This window comes from Penaeus vannamei, chromosome 13, assembly GCF_042767895.1.
Source record: "Penaeus vannamei isolate JL-2024 chromosome 13, ASM4276789v1, whole genome shotgun sequence".
NCBI lineage: Eukaryota > Metazoa > Arthropoda > Malacostraca > Decapoda > Penaeidae > Penaeus > Penaeus vannamei.
In genome coordinates, this window is record NC_091561.1 from 20,153,432 (window position 1) to 20,155,931 (window position 2,500).

The 2,500-nt window shown below is 35.7% G+C and overlaps 1 protein-coding gene across 1 annotated transcript in view; it reads right to left on the minus strand.

Annotated features, from left to right (window-relative positions):
- The window catches only part of LOC138863803 (sorting nexin-6-like), a gene marked incomplete at its 5' end in the record, with an annotated part of 3,386 nt that extends 2,403 nt beyond the window's left edge, over positions 1–983 (minus strand). The window contains 1 exon segment of the mRNA XM_070129072.1: positions 898–983. Coding sequence (XP_069985173.1) covers positions 898–983 — 86 coding nt within the window.
- Between the last annotated feature and the right edge of the window lie 1,517 nt (positions 984–2,500).

Genomic DNA, 2,500 nt, shown 5'->3' on the forward strand with positions numbered 1-2,500 from the left:
ATTTGTTTCTCTTAAAAAACTGAGCTTGTGTGATCCTACATGTTTTTTAAGACTGACCACCTGGAGGCAGACCCCAGCCCAAATGACATCTCTCAGTAATCTCAGTAATTTAACTCCTGTAATCACTTTTCATTGTTTGTTTGTCTTTTTCTACATCAATAACATCTTTGTAATTACAAAGGTAACATTTTCAGTCTTATTCTTCCCTATTTTAGCATACCCCACTTTTTCTTATGTGAAGAACTGGGAGAGGACCTCTATGGGAAAGTTACAGGAATCTTCACACACTGAACAACAACAGCAACTATGCTATTGGCAACAGCTTGTAGAAGCTTCTTCAGCCAGTCTTTGGTTCATATAAAAATTCATATAAAATCAGATTGTACGGGAAAACATTTTGCAAAATAAGTGAAACCTTTGTACAACATTTAATGGAACTAAAAATGAAAGTCTTATTCAAAACACTGATTTACACTTCGGACTAAAGCAAAGAAACCAAAGGATGTGGTGGGAAAAAACATTATAAGGTACTGAACACACTACAGCCAGCTAGATCATCACCATGACACAAACCTAATTTTGAAAAATTAATGAAATCTACACAAACTTGAAATCTAGCACATCAATCTACTCCCACCCTTACCAGACTTTACTGAAAAAAATGATCCCTCACCAATGGGTTAAAAATAAAAACTAAAGAATATATATCAAAAAAGAATTCATGAGAAAAAAAGGTATTCCATAAAATAATCACAGGTGATACATCTTTATATGTTGATGTGAGAGAGACCATAAAGACAAATCATAGGTTTAAAAAATTACACATATATTCAAGATGGAAAAAGCATCAGTGGTTGTAAATAAAGACAAAAATACAAAAAATTTAACCTATCATACCTTGGCATGCTTAAGTTCCAATTCAGCAAGTTCTATTAGGTTCTTCTTGAAGGCTGCCACACGGCGTGTCTTGAAACTATTAAGCTCTGTTGGGGAGATCATTTGGGATAGCTTAAAACTATGCTTTTGTTTTAGTTTGTTTTATTGTTATCGTTATTCTCATTATCATCATTTATTATTATTCTTATTATTGTTATTACTATTATTAATTATTACTATTAATTATCGTTAATTAATATCAATTACATTTATAATTATTATCATTATTATCTTTTATTATGAACCATTATTATCAATTATTATTGCTAATTATTATTAATCATTATCATTATGATGATCATCATCATCATTATCATTATCACTCCTATTACTATTATTATTACTATCATCACTGTAATTATCATACTTGCCAACTGGCACATACATGCATGTGCAAATGTACTAATAAAAACAAAACCCTAGTGGGATAGGTATGCATGATAAATCTTGTAAACATTGGATATGTACACATATATACTATATAGATTACAGTCAAAAAAGTTACATGGCAAACAAAGACGCTCTGTGGCCTCACTTTAATCACTTAAACTGCACGATGCCAATTTACATCATGTCACTCAACAGAGAAACATCCTATTAAATCAAGTGTTACAAGTGTTTCAAGGTATATGCCTTAAAAAGAAATTTAAAAAGAATACCATAAGCTAACTAACTCCAAGTGACCCCTCTATCCCAGTCCACCTGCCAGTGTTTTGCTATGAAATGACAACTGATTTTTATCAAACATGTTTTATAACAAAATAAGTATCATCCTAAATCATAATTCAGATGTACATACAAATAATTTATAAAAATGAACACAAAGTATATTTAAGGAAGAAACATAAAACAAATAATAAAATAAATCAATAAATTCACATATATATCTATACCTCTGTGTGTGTGTGTGTGTGTGTGTGTGTGTGTGTGTGTGTGTGTGTGTGTGTGTGTGTGTGTGTGTGTGTGTGTGTGTGTGTGTGTGTGTGTGTGTAGCTGTGTGTGTGTGTGTAGCTGTGTGTGTGTGTGTGTGTAGCTGTGTGTGTGTGTGTGTGTGTAGCTGTGTGTGTGTGTGTGTGTGTAGCTGTGTGTGTGTGTGTGTGTAGCTGTGTGTGTTTGTGTGTAGCTGTGTGTGTGTGTGTGTAGCTCTGTGTGTGTGTGTGTGTAGCTCTGTGTCTGTGCGTGTAGCTCTGTGTGTGTGTGTGTAGCTCTGTGTGTGTGTGTGTAGCTCTGTGTGTGTGTGTGTAGCTCTGTGTGTGCGTGTGTAGCTCTGTGTGTGTGTGTGTAGCTCTGTGTGTGTGTGTGTAGCTCTGTGTGGGTGTGTGTGTGTAGCTCTGTGTGTGTGTGTGTGTAGCTCTGTGTGTGTGTGTGTAGCTCTGTGTCTGTGCGTGTAGCTCTGTGTGTGTGTGTGTAGCTCTGTGTGTGTGTGTGTAGCTCTGTGCGTGTGTGTGTAGCTCTGTGTGTGTGTGTGTAGCTCTGTGTGTGTGTGTGTAGCTCTGTGTGTGTGTGTGTGTAGCTCTGTGTGTGTGTGTGTGTAGCTCTGTGTGTGTGTGTGTGTGTGTAGCTC